The 21,095-nt window shown below is 40.4% G+C and overlaps 1 protein-coding gene and 2 non-coding genes across 3 annotated transcripts; 1 reads left to right on the top strand and 2 right to left on the bottom strand.

Annotated features, from left to right (window-relative positions):
• Window positions 1-10,568: 10,568 nt before the first annotated feature.
• Window positions 10,569-10,641, bottom strand: trnar-acg (transfer RNA arginine (anticodon ACG)). The gene has a single exon. It is a non-coding gene; the product is annotated as a tRNA-Arg (tRNA).
• Window positions 10,642-10,750: 109 nt separating this feature from the next.
• On the bottom strand, window positions 10,751-10,822 carry trnah-gug (transfer RNA histidin (anticodon GUG)). Its single transcript has one exon. It is a non-coding gene; the product is annotated as a tRNA-His (tRNA).
• Window positions 10,823-18,417: 7,595 nt separating this feature from the next.
• Window positions 18,418-19,339, top strand: LOC131350257 (eukaryotic translation initiation factor 4 gamma 1-like). The gene has a single exon (XM_058385441.1). The coding sequence runs from the start codon at window positions 18,949-18,951 to the stop codon at window positions 19,333-19,335; it is 387 nt and encodes a 128-aa protein (XP_058241424.1). The 5' UTR covers window positions 18,418-18,948; the 3' UTR covers window positions 19,336-19,339.
• Window positions 19,340-21,095: the final 1,756 nt, after the last annotated feature.

The following is a 21,095-nucleotide window of genomic DNA, read 5'->3' as shown; positions in this document are numbered from 1 at the left end:
CTGAATCACAAAGCTAAGCACGATTTATTTTATTAAAACCAGGAGAAGGGGTTGTTAAGAATGGACTTCTAATGGGGTAAATATTTCATTGTGGAAATAAAATAAATTCTTAAACCGAGCTTAATGATTTAATTGTGTAGTTTAAACCAGTAGCCAGGTTCGCTAGCACGGTAACTAGCATTAGGCTAATTCACGGCAAGATGAGGTGTCTTGTGTGCTACATAACATTAGACTGTAACACTGTCACTTTAACATGATTTATTGTAGAAACAGTGTGGCATTAAAGGATAAAGATCATCCTACCTTGAGGACACTGAGTGTGTTCAGCAGGAGCAAATTATAAAATGTAAAATATATCATTTGTAAATGCATTTTTTACGGACTTCACTTCCTGGTTTCCGTACAGTTCGGTTTTTCTCGGAGGTTTTCGGTAGATGCCGTAAACAGGAGTTTTTTTTTTTTTTTTTTTTTTAAGGTCGTATCGTCTTTAAACTGGTCCTACAGCTTGAATTCTAACTGTACAGCTACATGCTGCCTTAAACTTCAGCTATGCTTCACTCCCTGGGCTTCCCGGACATTTCAGCTCATTATTATGATTATTATTATTATTTATTCATTATTGACTCTTGTTACTAGTTAGTGCTGGTTTATACTGGTTTATACTAGTTAGTACTGGTTTATATTGGTTTATACTAGTTAGTGGTGGTTTATACTAGTTAGTGCTGGTTTATATTGGTTTATACTAGTTAGTGCTGTTTTATACTAGTTAGTGTTGGTTTATACTGGTTCTGAAGGTCGCAAGATTTGGATTATCTTTTGGCATTTTTGCTACACCCCTGTTTCGGATTTCTCTGTACTCCACTACTGGATTTGACTCCTACACCGACTCTACAGCGCAGCGATGATGAACTTCGGGGGAGGAGCCGAGCCTCAGCACCCGGATGTGGATCCCGAGCCCGGATGGAGCGGACTGTACGACCCCTGGAACGGTGAGTTACTGAGTTTCCTCTTTTTCACTTAAGTATAAAGTCTTTTAAACACCGCGTTATTACAAAAAACCGCAATCAGGAATATCGTTTTATATGATTAGATGGTTTTGAGAAATTCTGTTCGGCTAATCTTTATTCGGCTAATCGCTTTACGTACACGATCAGTATGCTAAAGCTAGCGGACAAAATGGCAGACTCCAGTGAAACGAGCAGGGAAGAAGAAAACAGTGTTGATGTTTTCAGATATGTTAACATCAGCTTTTCATAAAAGTCCCAATGTTTACTTAACGTTTGTTAAAGTTTACTAAGTCAAGCCGAGGAGTATTAGCAAAGATTAGCTAGACGGCTAGTTAGCATGTAGCTAAGTAATTGTTTTTCAGTGTTTATAGTTTTTTTTTTTGATGGAGTGAATAGAATAAGTTAAAATACTTACAATAACATGAAGTAACTTATTATTTTAAGGATTTTTCATTGTCCGTGTTTGTCGAGTTGTTAAAGCGGAGAGAGAAAGGGGCTGTGAGGAAAGGCAGCTAGCTGAACAAAACCAATCGGTACAAATAAATGGAGCTAGTGTGGCAATGTAGAGTGCAGCTTAGGCAAAAATATCAAGCTGTTTGTTTCAATTCTGTTCAGCAAGGTTTTGTTTCTAGCTGTCGTGAATAAAATAGTTAGGAGTAGTGTAATTTACGATAAAGGGCGAATTTTTGAGAGGAGATACAATTGGACTCAAAGGGGATGTGAACCACTGGAGTAAGAAAGTGCTAAAGTAATAGACTGTAATAGAAATGTATTTTAATCGGCATTTTTTGGGGGAAGATATTTTTAAGCATTGAAATAAGTGCACAGTGTGACTAACAGTGAAGCCGTGATACTGGAAGAGCCCTGTATAACACCTATAAATGCAGCTAAAATGTAAATACTGTAAATGTAAATAAAATAGTTTTTAATGCAGTGTTATAGGAAGATTACAGTAATATAACTTGTGTAAATACTTCTTGTTTTGATAGTGAGGCTTTCCTGCTGTATAAAACATACACAGTGCTATTAAAATAAAACCCCATCCCCTTTGAGGAGGCCACCACCTTCAGGGAGTCCACAGCCTTCAACAGTTCCTTTGCCCCAGCCTTATTTCAATATCGACATCCACAACATTGTGGCTGGTATGTACTATGCTCCTGCCACAATGATATCTCCTGTCCCACGCCAGGGCATAAGGAGGAGGCAGGACGAAGAGGATGGCAATCAAGAAGCCCCTCTGAGTAGACGGCAGCGTGTGGATCCTGATGGGGAGGTGGAGTTCATCAGGACGCCTGGACTTGGGGATTTAGAGAGTTTAATCAGTCACATGTACAGTGAATTTACACAAGCTACTAATGCTACAATTAGTCTGTTTCTTCACAAATTAACTAGCTAACTAACTCACAGGTTTATTAACTTTTAAGCATTAGAAAGAAAGGAGAGAAAAATTTACAAGGTCTCTCTCTCTCTCTACTACCTTATAAATTTGGCCATTTTAATGTTTTACATTTAACAGAAAATATTAGTTGTAATTAAACTTACATGAAACTAATTTATTGCAGAAGCTGTGGATTTGCTGGGAGAATCGTCAGATACTCCCTCAGTCCTCCAGGTATGTGTCAGTAAAATATTTTAACTACATTTGAAACGTGTAGGCTGCTTTTGTCTAAGTGTGTGTGTGTGTGTGTGTGTGTGTGTGTCTTAAGGTTGTTGAGCCAATCCTGCCGCAGCTACCCACAGAAACTCACTCCACATCTTCAGCTGTTGTTCTGGTAACCAAACCTGTCATTTATTTACTAAATCTGATCTCTGGATTTTCCAAGTGACAGAATGTTTGAAAGTGTTAGTGTGAAACTGCTATGATAAAAAACACTGATGATCCTCATCTTCTACTTTTCACAGCCCCTCAGTGCTGGTGAGCTGAACAGCACCTGCTGTAATGTTGAGTACAACACTGCAGACTCCTCCAACTCCCAGTCTGGGGTATTGTACAGTGCTGCAGCTGAGATACAAACACACACACATCCTTCTTTACAAGTTCTAATGTTTAGTTTTGTTTCTTTATTTCTAGCAAGTGGACCTTAGGAGAGACATCCTCAGGTTGTTAAGCGGTCCAGAGAGTCAGCTCTGCTGGCTTGAAACCGCACACTGCTGGACTCTCGAGGTAATCACGCTATTTATTACTCTCAGGAAGAGATTCCACTTTAACGATTATTAAAAGAGAACTTAAATGAAATGCGGTTGTAGATCTTGAGTTTCATCTAATTGTCGTTTCCAGGGATTCCCTTTTCATAACAACTGTGAGGACAGTTTCCCTGGCATTCAGGTAAGGGCTTGTTCATTGTGTCATCACTAAATTGTGTTAATTGCAGTTACTAATTGTGTTTGTGTGTTTTAAGGTCGTTGAGCCAAACCTACAGCTGCTGCCAAACGAACATGACCAGGAATCTTCACCCGTCCTTCTGGTAACCAAACCTTTCCTTTATTTACTAAAGCTGATCACTGTATTTCACAGGGTTGTTTTGACTGTAAAGAAAGTGAGAGAATGTTACTTGTGTTATTATAAAATGGCTGTGATAGGAAGCAGTTATGTTCATCATGCTCTTCATTTCACAGACGCTCGATGCTGGTGAGCTGATCAGCGCCTGCCGAAATATCCAGTTCCTCTCTGCACACACCTTTACCTTCCTGTCTGGGGTATTGTACAGTGCTGCAGCTGAGATACCAACACACACACATCCTTCTTTACAAGTTCTAATGTTTAGTTTCTCTATTTCTAGGCAGTGGACGTTAAGGGATACTTCCTCGGGATGATAAGGGGTCCTGAGAGTGGATTTTGCTGGTTTAAAACCACCAAGGCGCGCTACTTCGACCGGCTGGTAATCACCATCTTTGTTACTCTGATGAAGAGAATTGATATTAATGATTATTAGATGAACACTTTTGAGAAGTAGATCTTGAGTTTCAGCTAATTGTCATTTGCAGGGATTCCCTTATCAGACCACCATCGAGGACCATTTCACTGTCATACAGGTGAGGGATTATCTGTTGTGGCGTCACAAAACTTTTGTTAGTTGCAGTGACTAATTGTGTTCACTTCAAATTGTTCTCTTAAGGCTGAATATGGGAAGGTTACAGAGCTCCTTTCCTGTAACCGGGTGGAAACCATCATGGAGCCACTTGAGGATTATGTGGTAAATTTATTGCAATGTCATGAAGTCTTTATTGTAGATAGTAACTCTTGGAATTTTGTACACATATGGGTCTGCAGTGTTTTTATATATTTTTTTAATTTAACAGCAAACCTTTAAAAAGGTGTCCTGCACGTTCCTGCATGTGGCTAAAGATGGTCAGGTGAACACCTCCACCTGGGAGCAGGAGCAGGTTGACTCTCCCCACAGTGATTCAGAGGAACAGTACGACTCTGAGGTAATTCTGTGTTTCAGACCTGATGTGTATCTACAGATGCTGCTATTCCCCTGAATGGGAGGCTGTAACATTTACTGTGTGAGTTTTAATGATTTATTGCTAATGTGTCTTGCAGGAGAGTGAGGAGAGCCTTAGCCAAGAGGAGATGGAGGTGCCCTTTACTTGGTCTGCTTCTCTTCACAGTTTAATGGTATAAAGGTGTAATGTATGTTTAATACACTAAGCATGTAAATCTTTTGTTTCTTAGGGACCATCTTACAGAGAGAGGGGTAACTGATATCGGCCTGAAGCTGCATGCTCTCCGTGAGGCGTTCGCTGTGAGTAAAACCTTTGTTTAGCTGCTGTTTTTGCTCAGGGGAAGTTCACTCTGCTTTAACTTATATTATGTGCTGTCTTATATTCAGATTCATCTTACCTGCATCCACAATCAGAACTTCTTGTTCGTTATGGGGAAGAAGATTGTGATGCGTCTGGCAGCAGTTAACAACCAGGTGACTTCAGAATGATGATAGACTGTTTCCTTGTGCAAAATACTTTCAGTTACTGGGCTTGAAAATGATGTAGTTGTCAAACAAATGTGGTAATGAGTAATTAAGGAATAATAATTAAAATAACAAGCATCAAAAGCTAATTTTATAACAATCACAGCCTGCTAAAAAAAGGACATTCTTAGGATAAATATTAAAATAAAATGTACATAATGAAGAGGGCTCTGGGATATGCAGTAGTTGGACATTTGGCGCATGTCATACATCATCTGTGTATCTTTAGTAAAGTACTGGACATGCTGAGGCTTACATACTGCTTCATTTTAGGGTTTAAAATGAGTTTCCACGTAAAAAAACTGAAGCCAAAGTGATTATTTTGTTTGTTTGCTTTAACAGGATGCAGGTCGTGTACAGCTGGACTACGAGGCTCTGATTCGTTTCCTGAAGACTCCTTCTTATCAGGACTGGATTGCAGCAGAGCTCTCCGGGTCCTATGTAAGCTTATAAATGCTTGTGTAACATGACAAATGTTTAAATCGAAAAGATTTTGATGTGATAGAAAACAGGACTCCATTATGTAAAGCTAATTTCTTCTTGTAACTTTTCTCTTCTGTGCAGGTCTACCACTACAACTTCGTGGACATCTTTTTCGAGCTGCTTCTATTCGGCTATTTTACAAACAGCTCAATACCTGAGACAGTAAGAGTCTTATCAGGAGATTTAAAAGCCATGCTTGAATGTAGTTTCAGAACATGGTTTATTTCATCTCATTTTATTTTTCCATGTTGTTAACCCTGATATGACATGATATTAATGGAGCTTGTCGTCTTTCTTTCCTAAAGCTTAAGGGAGGATTCTTGGAGCGCCTGTTTGCTCTCATCAGCATGTGGGAGGTAGACGTGTGGAAGCCTGCAGCAAGGACCTACTTTAAAGTGCTTATTGTAAGTGTCTAATATCTTCTGATGCTGTGATCCACAAATTCTCAGTATTGTATCCTAAACTCAGTGACACTATGTTGGATTGTGACAGTGATGATGTAATTTGTCTATAGGATCAGCTTACAGATCTCGCTGAAGTGCTGTTTACTCAGCCCCCGGAGTTCTACCAAGACCCAGCAGCCTTAGCCAGCAAACTGAGACCTTTCCTCAGACAGCGTGTCCAGAAGATGATGGACATTTTGTGGAAGCTCTGAGCAATGTCCTTCCTTCTACCAAATTCCTCTTTTCTTCCATCTGTTCCATTTCTTTTCCCTCACTTCTTTTCTATACATTGCTCAAGCTCTCCACACGTAAGTAGAAATTAATTTTATTCTTGTTTTTGATGAACTTAATATTAAAGTATACTCTTTTCTTCCCTACAGGTCTGTAGAGTGAACCCAGCACCCAAGGAGTAGTTTTAATATCCCTCATCCCTCATAGAGCGTCCCTTATCAATCTATCCCTCTATCCTTGTCTATATAGATAACTGCTAATAGTAATTAGTATAAATAGTAGCTGCAAATAGTATTGTTGTAAATAAACTTATAGTTGTATAGTGTTTATATAGTTTACTTTAATAAATGTTTTCATTTGCTCCTATTACCGTCTCATTCTGATTATTTTTAGTCATCAGTATGTCTATATAATTTTCCTTTAAAAAGCAACACAACACTAAATGAACTTTTCACTCATATACAAATCCTTTTTAAAGAACTTCAGAAACTTTATAAGGTTTATTAAAATGTGAAAAATGAAAAATAACATCCAACAAAATTCAGATATTTATAGTCTTGGAAAGTTTGTTTCCAAAATGTAGAAAAATCTGTAACATTTGGGGAATTGCACATTTACATTTAAGCATCCAGAGCACAGTTGTGTATAAAAAGTCTGAAATCTTGAGATAAAAATCTGAAAATCTAAATTGTAGAGGACTAAAAATGTGGATTTACAGTTTACACCAAATCACACCACTGTAGCACATCATTTATAATGCAGTTACTCTGAACTCTCAAGGTTACTCTTTAAGAAGTAATATCAAAAGTTTCAAAAGTGGATTTTTAATTGAAATATACACACCTGATCCTGGTAGTCAGCAGCAGGTAGGGCAATGATAGTTGGAAATTAACATTATAAACCAAAATAGAGCACAACCTGAGAAAGTGCAGTATAAAACCAACAACTGTCAAGAGCTAGCTCATTATAATTGTCTACCATCAATGGCATCTGTATAGCTTTTAGACATGCAAGATCACCTTGAGATCACATTTCTTGGAGGACATTTTTGGTCCACTTCCTCATGCTGGCAGTTGGACCTTACTTCTCATTGCACAACAAAATATTGCAAATATCAACATTACACATAAACACATCATGAACCACGTCTAACATCCATGTTTCTAGCAAATTCGAGAAAGGAAAGCAGGTCAGAAAGGTCAGTCGGGACTAGTCATAACATCTGAACTTTTATAACATGAAAGTAAGGTTAATAATATAACTTAGAGAACAAAATTTTCAGTTTTACTCAAATTAGGGTGATGCAAAAATGAGTACACCCCACTGAAAGTCTCTGGAGCAAAGCTAAATTTTAGACTACAAATGTCTAATATTTTTTGTTATATTTTTGTATATTTTTTGTTATATTTTTGTACCCTTAAATTGGGGTATTTTAGTATTTTTTGTTATATTCCTTCTTATTTTATTTATTACCTGTGCTTGTAGATACTGCTGGTGCCAGATTCCACAGCATACTTCAAAGCTCTTGTAGACTCCAAGCTTTGAAAGGTCTGAGCTGTTTTTGTATCGATAGGGCCTTACAAAGTATTAGGCAAGTGGTTTTAATGTTATGGCTGATCGGTGTACATCATATCATCTGAGACAGTTATTTGTCATCATGCCCAAACTTAGCAATACATTAAACACCACAAATTGGATGGCAAAATAGACACATCCAATATGCGACCCTATGTCAGTGCTTGTATGCGTTATTCTAAGATGCGGTCCCTTATGCAGAATAACGTGTGAGGTCCTTTGTGACTTCTCATTTGCTTTGGGTACGATCAGTCTTGAAGTGAGTTGGCACCATTCTCCAGTCCCTCATCTGGCCAAAAGTGTTACCTTTTGTTAAGGGAATGCAGCTGATGTCTTGCCCAAACTGGAGTATAAGAAAATAAATATAAAGTATATTAGAGCTTCCAGATACAGTGAAATGGCAATAAGTACACAAAGATTCTGCAAAAAATGTGAAAATTTACAATCTATATAATGTTTAATTTATATCTTATATCTATTATATCTTGTGTTTAATACTCAAAATGTGAATAACCTGCAGGATGCTGCGCTACTCCCAAAAGATGACTGGAAACTGTGGATAGTTTCCTGCAGTATCTGTCTTTCTCTTCCCTGAAATTCATATGATATTATAACAAAACCGTCTATAAACATGGGACCAGATTAGACAACGCTGACTAGCAGTTTTTAAAAAACACACCTTTCCAGCATTAAGTTCAGAAATGGCTGCCAGAATCTGTTGTCTGGGCCCGTCTGTTTTAATCCCCAGCTCCTGCAGATCTCCATCAGTCAGAGTCAAAAAGTCCTCCATGTCTACCTGTAAATAAAACAATACAGGTAATTTACAGAGATGAAAAAATCACATATGATTTGTGCACAATTTACTGAGTACAGCTCTAAGTCTACTTTGACAAGACTCTACAGGCTACAGGTGTAACTGCCATCTTCATGTTGCTTCACTGAAGTCCTATGTGGTCTGGGATTTGGTTGGGCCATTTAAGGACATTTAGAAAGTTGTTCCAAAGCCACTCCAGGGTTGTCTTGGATATATTCATGTTGTCGTTCTGAAAGGTTAAACCTTGTCTTAAAATCTGAGGCTGTGTCCACTGTGGAGCAAGTTTTCTTTAAGAACCTCTCTGTATTTCGGCTGCTTTCATCCTTCCCTTAATTCTAACCCGTCTTTCCCCTCCTGCCACTGAGAAGTACTCCTGCCAACACCATGCTTCACAATAACAGTGGTATTGCCCAAATATTGAGCAGTGCTTATATTCAGCAGCAGTTTTCATTTAGCTATTCCAACATAAAGCTCTTACTGATGGAGAACTTCTGAGATGGCTGTACTTCCAGCAAGTTCTCCCTTTTCTGCAGAGGACTTCTAAAGCTGTTAAAGTTGTCAGTGGGCTTTTGTTTTCTCTCTGATCAAAGCCATTCTAACCTGGTTACTGAGTTTGGCTGGATATCCTGTTGATTCCAAACATTTTTCCACAATGATAGAACCCACTGTGCTCCTTGGAACATTCAACACCTTAGATATGGTTTATACTTTTACCCTGCTCTATGTCTTGACACAATTTGCTCAGGGTGGTCTATGTATTATGTAGATAGATGTGTTCATTTCTGAATACCCTGTCTACGTTCATGGTCCACAACCATATTGGCTTTTGTATGTTAGAGACTGGTAAACTGCAATAGTGTGAATGAGAGTACATTCCTACACACCATAAAGTCTGATCATCTTTATTTGCACTGACCTTCATCAGTGATGCTGCCACTGCTGGAGCCACCACTACTTTTAGAACATGGTTGGGAAGAAGCAGAAGACAGGGTTTCACCAATTAGAGGCTTAGGAGTTGGGGATGGCGATGGAGTCAGGGTAGGGGATGTACTCTTAGATGTGGAGGAATTCCCAGACTGAGGTCTCTTTTTCAGATCAACCTTCTGTGGAGATTGTAGGCTAGTGTTAGGTTAGATTGATGGATGACACTGTAATTATGCGAATACATTTGACTTGAATGACACATCATTAGCGCGCACGATCCATCGATTGCCGTGGGCGGGCCATTGTTGCGATTAGCGGAGAACGATAAAATTGCGAGAGATTCGATTGGCTCGCTATGGGCGCGGCCATCATTGTCTGTCCATCTTTTCAGCGCAGGGATTGGGGAAGAAAGATGTAACGGGCCGATGTGATTGGGCGAGAAAGATTTCCCGGGTGAGCTGTGATTGGCCGGCTGACCCAGACTATCATTCTTCAGGTAGCACCACTGGCCCATGGGAGCCTTAGGGGGAGCCTACAAATAAATAAGTGATGACAAATCAGTTATGTAACGTTTTGCGCAGTGAATCGAAATGAACACAACACCAACATGCTGCTGGCTGCAATCAGTGATCGTTTTTGGTTTCTGTTGAGGAAGCGATCCCGGCCGTTATTAACTGAGCGATTTGGTGAACTCCTCGCCAGTTCTGCGGGCAATCCAATAAAGTCACGTTCCCATACCGGGAGTCAAACCCGGGCGAAAACCAGGAATCCTGACCGCTAGACCATATGGGAGGGCTCCCCGGGAGAGTTGAGATCGGCATTTTACTCGACCACCAAGCAGTTTGAGCTCCAGCGCGGTATCATCCAGAGCTTTGTATGGGAACCTTGCATTGCAGAGCACAAAATTGGCCAGCGCTGACCGAACATCCAGCTACTCAAGCTGTCACTCTAGCGGAAGATCAGCTGCTAGACAGAGCGTGGGCTGGTGTTCCTGGTTCAGAAAGCCAGCGTACCTCCCAGTACAGGACTCTCCGCATTTCAGGGATTGTGGGAGGTGTTACTCTGCCAGCAATTCGGCAGCTGGAGTTTGTGGCACACCTCTGGGCTCTTAAAAGGTAGCCGAGCCAGCCAGGAGTCGAACCTAGAATCTTCTGATCCGTAGTCAGACGCGTTATCCATTGCGCCACTGGCCCATGTGAGCTTTAAGGGGAGCGGGGTCCTACCTGTTTATGCTTTTCAAGTGACAAACGGCCAGCGGTCAAAAGCCATGCCTAGCGTTCAATGGTGATGTGGAAAAGCCAATGCCGTGACCCGGATTCGAACCAGGGTTGCTGCAGCCACAACGCAGAGTACTAACCACTATACGATCACGGCACCCCATGCACCTGGGCCAGCAGGGAAAAGGAGCTGCTACATGTTGTGATATGCGTTCTGGCGCCCCTCTGCCCTGTGTATACATAATTTATATTAATGTTTTGTTTGCTGATGTAAACAATTGTGATTATATTTAGTTAGTTAGTTAGTTAGTTAGTTAGTTAGTCTCTAAACTCAAATTCAGTTTCTTCTGTACATATTTGACATTGACTATTTTTTGGTTTGTATAACTGTATATATATAATCAGAAAGAGGACATTCTTTAAAAAAGAGAGATTTGATTTGAAACCTGAACTGCTATCAGGTCCATGCTGAACACCTTCTGACCAATCCAAATCAAGTATAAATTTTAATCTCAATACTGCACATAATTATCAAATAAAAGTCTATCCAGCTGTTATCCAAAAGTCTGAAATAATGTTTCTCTTGAGTGTTTTAATTCAAATCCATATTTTGGTGTGATTTATACACATGGGTTTGTCCATTCTGACTCTTGGATGCTTTATTATGTCCATTTTATGATGAAACAGGAAAAGACTTTGAAAATCATCTGTCATTTTCTGATCATGTTAAATATCAACACAACTAGACTGAAATATACAGGTAAGATATGCAACTAATTGTAACATGAACAGAGCAAGATATAAACTGATATCTACTGGTTTCCTGTCAGGGTTGTGGACTGTTTTCTGGTCACTAGAGACCCCCACTGCCTTTTTGTTGGTGTCCAGTCTCTGTCATTATGTCTAATAGGTGTCTCCTGTGCTTTGTTTAGGTTTGTGTATTTAAGTCACCCTTTTCCTCCACAAATACTTTGCTTAGTGTTTCCTGTACCTTGATTAAGTCTAGGTCAGCCGTGTGCTCTGTTTTATGGCCTTGTCCTTAAAAGACTTTGTGCATCTGGTATAGTTCTTTGTTTTGATTGATTGACAAGTGCTCTTTTGAATGCCTTATGGATTTATTTTGTGGACTAATTAGAATGACTTTTTGGAAGTATTGACTTTGTTTTTTGATTAGACTCCTGTGAACCTTTTGTATGCTTTTGGATTAACCTTGTGGATTTTGGGGATTTATTCTTTGGAAGTCTTTTGAGCTGACTTGTTGGATTTGTTTTGTGGATTATTTGACCTGCATTATTATCTAATTAAAGATAAGTAAACATTTCTCCAGAACTGTGATCTGGTTATCTGCATTTCTGTTCAGCCCCCTTTGATTGTGTTCAAGTTTTCTCACTAGTCCTGCCCTCACTCGCCGCCATAACCTACTGTTCCTTCATTGGACCACTTTTGATAGATACTGACTACTGCAGACTGGGAACACGCCCCAACAGCTGCAGTTTTGGAGATGCTCTGATCCAGTCATATAGCCATCACAATTTGGCCCTTCTCCATACGCTCGCCCATTTTTTCTGCATCTAACACATCAGCTTTGAGGACAAAATTGTTTACTTGCTGTCTAATCCCACCCCCTGACAGGTGCCATGATGGTGTACAGAGGGGATGGACTCCTCACAGGGGGTGGGACTAGGTGATTCCCCTCACTCTCACTCATACTGACTTATATAATAGATATATAAATAAAAAAGGTCTGTCTCTAAATATCTGAGCTTTTCTTTCTTATTAATTCTTATTTTTACACATACACACTGTTTGCACAGTAAAGTGTGTATATACACACACACATACACTACCGGTCAAAAGTTTTAGAACACCCCAATTTTTCCAGTTATTTATTGCAATTGCAACATTTCAGAATTATACAAAAAGGCCTTTTTCAGGGAACACAAAATGGGTTAACAATTTAAAGCTGTTCTGCAGCAATGGAGGTTGATCAAGCCTTGAAAGCTGGTGCTACTAATTCCTACAGGTCTTCCAGCTTTTCTGGATTACTTACAACCCCCTCTGTCTGCATAAAAGCAGTGTTGGAACACACTGTGGTACCATACCCTCGTGAGCATCAGTTGAACAGTATTGTACTGCAGAAAGTAGCGTGTCGCTACAAAAATGGCGAGAAAAAAGGCAATTAACAACGGAAGAGAGACAGACCATCATAACACTTAAAAATGTAGGTCTTTCCTACAGAGAAATTGCAAAGAAAGTCAAGGTGTCAGTGAGTACAGTTTCCTTCACCATCAAAAGGCACTCAGAAACTGGGGCAAACTCTGACAGGAAGAGGTCTGGCAGACCCAAAGCCACAACTGAATCAGAGGACAAATTTCTGAGAGTGAACAGCTTGCGTGATAGGCAGCTCACAGGACAACAGCTTCAAGCACAGCTTGATAGTGGTCGTAGTAAGCAAGTCTCAGTTTCAACTGTGAAGAGAAGACTTTGAGCTGCAGGTTTGACAGGACGAGTTGCAGCAAGAAAGCCATTACTAAGACGTCAGAATAAGACAAAGAGGCTTGCCTGGGCCATGAAACACTGCCATTGGACTACTGAAGACTGGAAGAAGGTATTATGGACTGATGAATCAAAAATTGAAATCTTCAGTTCATCACGCAGGATCTTTGTTTGCCGTCGAGTAGGCGAAAGGATGGTTCCACAGTGTGTGGCATCAACTGTCAAACATGGAGGAGGAAGTGTGATGGTCTGGGGCTGTTTTGCTGGATCCAGGGTCGGTGACTTGTACAGAGTGAGAGGCACCCTGAACCAAAACGGCTACCACAGCATTCTGCAGCGCCATGCAATACCCTCTGGTATGCACCTAGTTGGTCAGGGGTTCATCCTACAGCAAGATAATGACCCAAAACATAAGTCCAAGCTATGCCAGAACTACCTCAGGAAAAAAGAACAAGATGGTAAGCTTGAAAACATGGAGTGGCCAGCACAGTCTCCAGACTTAAACCCCATGGAGCTGGTTTGGGATGAACTGGACAGAAGAGTGAAAGCAAAGCAACCAAGTGCCACACATTTATGGAAACTTCTGCAACAGATTTGGGAAGAACTTTCTGAAGAATATTTGATTTCTATTGTAGAAAGAATGCCACGAGTGTGTTCAGCTGTTAGATCTGCCAAAGGTGGCTACTTCGATGAGTCAAAAGTTTAGAATACATTTTGGTCTAGAAATTGATTCCATGATTTCTTTTTTAACTCCAATTGCTTATTTGTACTATGCTTTCATTTCAGAGTGCAATGAGACATTAAACTGAATAATTTTCAATAAAAAACTGTAAAAATTGGGGTGTTCTAAAACTTTTGAACAGTGGTGTATACACATGCATAAACTTTTAAGCTATTACATTATGACCACCTGTCTAATATTGCTAGTCCTCCTTTTGCTGCCAAAATAGCCCTGCAGCCCTGACCCATAGAGGTGTGGTCTTCACTAGATCTCTGAATGAATATATACATACACTATATTGCCAAAAGTATTCGCTCACCTGCCTTGACTCGCATAAGAAATTAAGTGACATCCCATTCCTAATCCATAGGGTTCAATATGACGTCGGTCCACCCTTTGCAGCTATAACAGCTTCAACTCTTCTGGGAAGGCTGTCCACAAGGTTTAGGAGTGTGTTTATGGGAATTTTTGACCATTCTTCCAGAAGCGCATTTGTGAGGTCACACACTGATGTTGGACGAGAAGGCCTGGCTCTCAGTCTCCACTCTAATTCATCCCAAAGGTGTTCTATCGGGTTGAGGTCAGGACTCTGTGCAGGCCAGTCAAGTTCATCCACACCAGACTCTGTCATCCATGTCTTTATGGACCTTGCTTTGGTCACTGGTGCACAGTCATGTTGGAAGAGGAAGGGGCCAGCTCCAAACTGTTCCCATAAAGTTGGGAGCATGGAATTGTCCAAAATGTCTTGGTATGCTGAAGCATTCAGAGTTCCTTTCACTGGAACTAAGGGGCCAAGCCCAGCTCCTAAAAAACAACCCCACACCATAATCCCCCCTCCACCAAACTTTACACTTGGCACAATGCAGTCAGACAAATACCGTTCTCCTGGCAACCGCCAAACCCAGACTCGTCCATCAGATTGCCAGATGGAGAAGCGCGATTCGTCACTCCAGAGAACGCGTCTCCACTGTTCTAGAGTCCAGTGGCGGCGTGCTTTACACCACTGCATCTGACGCTTTGCATTGCACTTGGTGATGTATGGCTTGGATGCAGCTGCTCGGCCATGGAAACCCATTCCATGAAGCTCTCTGCGCACTGTTCTTGAGCTAATCTGAAGGCCACATGAAGTTTGGAGGTCTGTAGCGATTGACTCTGCAAAAAGTTGGCGACCTCTTCACACTATGCGCCTCAGCATCCGCTGACCCCGCTCCGTCAGTTTACGTGGCCTACCACTTCGTGGCTGAGTTGCTGTCGTTCCCAAACACTTCCACGTTCTTATAATACAGCTGACAGTTGACTGTGGAATATTTAGGAGCGAGGAAATTTCAAGACTGGATTTGTTGCACAGGTGGCATCCTATCACAGTTCCACGCTGGAATTCACTGAGCTCCTGAGAGCGACCCATTCTTTCACTAATGTTTGTAAAAACAGTCTGCATGCCTAGGTGCTTGATTTTATACACCTGTGGCCATGGAAGTGATTGGAACACCTGATTCTGATTATTTGGATGGGTGAGCGAATACTTTTGGCTATATAGTGTATATAAAAATAAATAAATAAATTTCATTCAGAGATCTAGTGAAGACCACACCTCTATGGGTCAGGGCTGCAGGGCTATTTTGGCAGCAAAAGGAGGACTAACAATATTAGGCAGGTGGTCATAATGTTATGGCTTAAAAGTTTATGCATATATATACACTACTGGTCAAAAGTTTTAGAACACTCCAATTTTTCCATTTTTTTATTGAAAATTATTCAGTTTAATGTCTCATTGCACTCTGAAATGAAAGCATAGTACAAATAAGCAATTGGAGTTAAAAAAAGAAATCATGGAATCAATTTCTAGACCAAAATGTATTCTAAACTTTTGACTCATCGAAGTAGCCACCTTTGGCAGATATAACAGCTGAACACACTCGTGGCATTCTTTCTACAATAGAAATCAAATATTCTTCAGAAAGTTCTTCCCAAATCTGTTGCAGAAGTTTCCATAAATGTGTGGCACTTGTAGCTTTGCTTTCACTCTTCTGTCCAGTTCATCCCAAACCAGCTCCATGGGGTTTAAGTCTGGAGACTGTGCTGGCCACTCCATGTTTTCAAGCTTACCATCTTGTTCTTTTTTCCTCAGGTAGTTCTGGCATAGCTTGGACTTATGTTTTGGGTCATTATCTTGCTGTAGGATGAACCCCTGACCAACTAGATGCATACCAGAGGGTATTGCATGGCGCTGCAGAATGCTGTGGTAGCCGTTTTGGTTCAGGGTGCCTCTCACTCTGTACAAGTCACCAACCTGAGAGTGAGGGGAATCACCTAGTCCCACCCCCTGTGAGGAGTCCATCCCCTCTCAGGACCCCATCCCCTTTGAGGAGGCCACCACTTTCAGGGAGTCCACAGCCTTCAACGGTTCCTTTGCCTCAGCCTTATTTCAATATCGACATCCACAACATTGTGGCTGGTATGTACTATGCTCCTGCCACAATGATAACTCCTGTCCCACGCCAGGGCATAAGGAGGAGGCGGGACGAAGAGGATGGCAATCAAGAAGCCCCTCTGAGTAGACGGCATCCTGTGGATCCTGATGGGAAGATGGAGTTCATCAGGACACCTGTCCTAGTCCCCACTTGGGTAGTTAGTATTTTTGTGAACGAGATGTAACTTTAAAAAGCTCAGTCTTCACCTCATGTTCATCACCTCGTATTCATGATGTAAGGTATGTATCTGTGGTAAGTATGTGTGGTAAGTATTTCACCCCTAGATTTCAGCATTAGTCTCATCTCTATCATAATCTATAAATGTAAACATTTTAATGATTGTAGAATTGTAGAAAATGTCTGCTGGTTTTTACATTTAGTTTTTGTTAAATGTATAGGATCTTTAGATTATTAATGTTGTTTTTTTATTTCCTGTGTATTAGTCTAATTTACATTAATAATATAATTATATTAATATAATTTGCATTGTTGTTGATTTATGCATTTCTGTAAATATTTATATATTACATTTTTAAGATTAAGATTTTTTCCAATAAGTTATAAAAATGTAGTGTACCCCCACCCCCCGAATTATGACTATATAGATATTATAGACTGTTTTTAGTAGACGATAATCAGAAAGAGGACATTCTTAAAAAAGAGAGATTTGATTTGAAACCTGAACTGCTATCAGGTCCATGCTGAACACCTTCTGACCAATCCAAATCAAGTATAAATTTTAATCTCAATACTGCACATAATTATCAAATAAAAGTCTATCAGGCTGTTATCCAAAAGTCTGAAATAATGTTTCTCTTAAGTGTTTTAATTAAAATCCATATTTTGTTGTGATTTATACACATTGATTTGTACATCATGACTTTTGGACGCTTTATTATGTCCATTTTATGATGAAACAGGAAAAGACTTTGAAAATCATCTGTCATTTTCTGATCATGATAAATATCAACACAACTAGACTGAAATATACAGGTAAGATATGCAACTAATTGTAACATGAACAGAGCAAGATATAAACTGATATCTACTGGTTTCCTGTCAGGGTTGTGGACTGTTTTCTGGCCACTAGAGGCCCCCACTGCCTTTTTGTTGGTGTCCAGTCTGTCATTATGTCTAATAGGTGTCTCCTGTGCTTTGTTTAGGTTTGTGTATTTAATTGAACTCTGCACTCTTTTTCGGCAGATGCAGCCGTGTCAAATGGCCAGTCCCGTGGAAGTTCAGGACAGAAATGCTGGTGTCATGAGTGGTAACGAATTTTTTATTATCATTATTAAAAATATTTCATTGGTAAAATATAAATTTATTATGTATAGGGCTGAACTTTTTCTGATTTGGGACAGGGCCTGAGGTGTTATTACTTACATGTTGGGACTGTTTTTCTTTTCCAGCTGAGTATGAAGGTCATCTTCTGCAGAAAAGGGAGTGCAAACTGGTAATGAATCAAATAAAGTTTTGCTAGAATAGCAGACATCTGGCTGGTTTTATCACGGTCATGTTCTGTGCTCACGAATCAAGCATTTATCCTAATTCCTTACAGATTATAAACACGGACCCTAATGACTGCAATCGAGACATGATGGCCGAGCTCTATGGAGTTAAAATGTCATCTTTACTGACGACACCTCCTAAAAGGCCTGAATGCAGCATCACTGTGAGGGATCCTGTACCTCCAAAAAACACACCCACAAAGGAGGCGGAGCTGAACACTGCCCCTGCTTCAGAGCTGAATACTGAGCTGGACAATTTCAGTGTACTACAAAAATACTACTACACAGAAGAAAAGAAACAAATCCAGCTGCTTTAGTGGTGTTGTCTGTAATATTACTTTATTTCTGTTTTGATACATTATGATGAACATTACATTGATCCTGTGTGTGTTTTCCTTCAGACTCGATCCCAGAAAAAGCCCAGGGAACTGGTCAGATTCTTCATTCCCCTGACGGAAGAGGAGAAAGAGGAGGCAAAGAAAGCCAACATCGCTTTTGGTGATTTCTTGTCTGACCACCAGACGCTTACAGGGGGCGACATTGTGGAGACTCCTGCCCCTCTACAAACCACACCCCCAAAGGATCTCCACAAGAGACCAGGCCTGCTCCTCTTCTCCATCCCTCCAGAGGAGGAAGTGCAGCAGAAGACGGAGAAAGTCAACACACAGGAGAAAGAAACAAAACAAGGCTAAGGTGCAGAAGGTAGAAAAGAGTTTTAATCCTGTTGTTAGTTACTGAAATACAGTGAACTTTTCTTGTCTTGGACTTGCGTTGTTCAAAGCACATCATTAATGAAAGTGTACAGTGCTGGTTTGACTTTATTTGTAGTGACTTATCAAGAATATATACACATTACTTTAGGAACAAGTCTCATGTGTTACACTGTCTCACCTGTTTAGCTTAATAACTGTTTAAATACTGAATGACTTAACACTGGGAGATATTAAAGCCTAGTTTAGTCCAGTAGTTTTAGTGCTGTAGCTTGTACTATTACTTTAGAACCATTACATTGATCCTGTGTGTGTTCTTCCATCAGACTCGATCCCAGAAAAAGCCCAGGGAACCGGTCAGTTTCTTCATTCCCCTGATGGAAGAAGAGAAAGAGGAGGCAAAGAAAGCCAACATCAGTTTTGGTGATTTCTTGTCCGACCACCTGGCGCTTACAGGGGGTGACATTGTGGAGACTCCTGCCCCTCTACAAACCACACCCCCAATGGAGACTGAGCCAAACAACACTCCTGAGCCTGCTCCTGTTGAGGTCCAGCCTTCAGAGCCTCATCCCTCTGCCTCTCCTAGTAACCCAAAAGAGAGGAAGAAGTACAATCGGGAATTCCTGCTGCGTTTACGCTTCGTCAGTGCCAGCATGCGCAGACCCGAGGGTTTTCCGGACATCCCCGGCGTCGTTCTGGACAAGGTAAACATGACAGTTAGTGACATGACGCTCTATAGGAGCACAGTGCTTTACTCAGTATGAAGCGTCAGGCTAATGTATCACTTTTTATTGCCCTGGAGCAGGTCGAGGACCTGTAAGTCTCACAAAGGGAACTTTAAAACACCAGATAGCTTTATTAATTGCAACATTAAAGTCTGGAGTATCTGAGGGTTATTCAGTCTTTTATTTGGTGCATTAATTCAAGTCACAGCCTTTCAGTTTTAAATAAACATTTCAATTGTTTTTATCATCTCTAAGCTGTGTGAGCTTAAAAAGCCAAACAAGATCACCACCAGCGTGTCTCTGAATGATGACATGCAACTGGACAAGGCTGAGAAAGCCTGGAAGCCGGCGATGGAAAAAGTCCCGCAGCGACGAAGATGACCAGGAAAAGGTCAAGACCCAGGAGCTCGTCCAGAAAGTGCGCAGTATCTTGAATAAACTGATGTTACAGATGTTCCAGCAGCTCATGAAACGGGTCATGGAGCTGACCATCGACACAGAGGAGAGACTTAAAGGAGTCGTGGACCTCATCTTCGAAAAAGCCATTTCTGAACCCAACTTCCGTCACTTATGCCAACATGTGCCACTGCCTTGTGGGGGTGAGTCACCACACCCAGCCTCTCGGTCCACATTTATCGGTCATGTCAAAACCTACGCTTTTTTCTATATATACACAAGAGCTGTTCATCTATCTATACATACACAACAGCATTTGGCTCCCAGACAGTGTGGTGTAAATATATAATGGCCTTTTTTCTTGTCAAATAAGGATGTGGAGACACACTGGTGGATCAGAGAAATATAATATCTGCATTGTATTATTTATTTATGTGATCTGAGTTGAAGTAGTATTATAACAAGTGATTAATTATAGAGACATTATTTGAAATAATTATTCATCCGTTACTTGTGAATCAAGCATGTGACTTAAATACACAAACCTAGTGGCCAGAAAACAGTCCACAACCCTGACAGGAAACCAGTAGATATCAGTTTATATCTTGCTCTGTTCATGTTACAATTAGTTGCATATCTTACCTGTATATTTCAGTCTAGTTGTGTTGATATTTAACATGATCAGAAAATGACAGATGATTTTCAGTCTTTTCCTGTTTCATCATAAAATGGACATAATAAAGCGTCCAAGAGACATGATGGACAAATCAATGTGTATAAATCACACCAAAATACACAACTACATCATTTTCAAGCCCAGTAACTGAAAGTATTTTGCACAAGGAAACAGTCTATCATCATTCTGAAGTCACCTGGTTGTTAACTGCTGCCAGACGCATCACAATCACAAGACACATTAGCAATAAATCATTAAAACTCACACAGTAAATGTTACAGCCTCCCATTCAGGGGAATAGCAGCATCTGTAGATACACATCAGGTCTGAAACACAGAATTACCTCAGAGTCGTACTGTTCCTCTGAATCACTGTGGGGAGAGTCAACCTGCTCCTGCTCCCAGGTGGAGGTGTTCACCTGACCATCTTTAGCCACATGCAGGAACGTGCAGGACACCTTTTTAAAGGATTGCTGTTAAAATAAAAAAATATATAAAAACACTGCAGACCCATATGTGTACAAAATTCCAAGAGTTACTATCTACAATAAAGACTTCATGACATTGCAATAAATTTACCACATAATCCTCAAGTGGCTCCATGATGGTTTCCACCCGGTTACAGGAAAGGAGCTCTGTAACCTTCCCATATTCAGCCTTAAGAGAACAATTTGAAGTGAACACAATTAGTCACTGCAACTAACAAAAGTTTTGTGACGCCACAACAG

This window comes from Hemibagrus wyckioides, unplaced genomic scaffold (assembly GCF_019097595.1).
Source record: "Hemibagrus wyckioides isolate EC202008001 unplaced genomic scaffold, SWU_Hwy_1.0 Contig3, whole genome shotgun sequence".
In the NCBI taxonomy this organism is placed as follows: domain Eukaryota; kingdom Metazoa; phylum Chordata; class Actinopteri; order Siluriformes; family Bagridae; genus Hemibagrus; species Hemibagrus wyckioides.
The sequence above is the reverse complement of the archived record's forward strand: the minus strand, read 5'-3'. Positions and strand labels throughout refer to the sequence as shown.

Coding starts and splice junctions, on each gene's coding strand:
- LOC131350257 (XM_058385441.1), top strand. CDS start 18,949: ATGGAAGAAGAGAAAGAGGAGGCAAAGAAAGCCAACATCAGTTTTGGT.